The 467-nt window shown below is 38.5% G+C and overlaps 1 protein-coding gene across 1 annotated transcript in view; it reads right to left on the bottom strand.

Moving 5' to 3' along the window:
- Positions 1-240: 240 nt before the first annotated feature.
- Positions 241-467, bottom strand: part of camkmt (calmodulin-lysine N-methyltransferase) — a gene marked incomplete at its 5' end in the record, with an annotated part of 105,524 nt that continues 105,297 nt past the window's right edge. The window contains one exon of the mRNA XM_083922455.1: positions 241-379. Within this exon, the coding sequence (XP_083778581.1) occupies positions 284-379 (96 nt within the window). The 3' untranslated portion in view covers positions 241-283. The remainder of the gene's footprint in view (positions 380-467) is intronic.

The raw sequence follows: 467 nt of genomic DNA, 5'->3' as shown, positions 1-467 counted from the left end.
AACGTGCACGCTCAAATATTATCCAAAGCCATGCGTCATCTGATAAGAAATCCTCTCAGTAGCTAGTATAAATATGAAAAATGTCTCTGATGTGACCACAATTTGTTCTGCTCGTTATGACTAAACACACAAAATGACTGTATTCTAATACTGCGTTTCCTTCTCTCTTAGATCACTTATGGTTTACATTGTTGACCTGACTCCGTAGCATCATTCCATCTCAAATATCCAAAAGCATGAGGACGTTACTGTGTAGAGCTGAGTGCTCACTTGTTTTGGTTTACTAAGTGGGGCTGACAGGTTGAGGTCCTTTGGTCAAAGTGATGAGGAGAGGATAGTGGATGTTCTCGTCGTATGCGTCTTTTCCCTCTGTCAGCATCTGAAAAACACACAATTTGTAAAACATTAACTAGATACTCCGAACAAATCAACAGAAAGTATCTGTTATTTCAGTTTTGTAGAATATT

Source organism: Echiichthys vipera (genome assembly GCF_963691815.1).
Source record: "Echiichthys vipera genome assembly, chromosome: 11".
Taxonomy (NCBI): Eukaryota; Metazoa; Chordata; class Actinopteri; order Perciformes; family Trachinidae; genus Echiichthys; species Echiichthys vipera.
The sequence above is the reverse complement of the archived record's forward strand: the minus strand, read 5'-3'. Positions and strand labels throughout refer to the sequence as shown.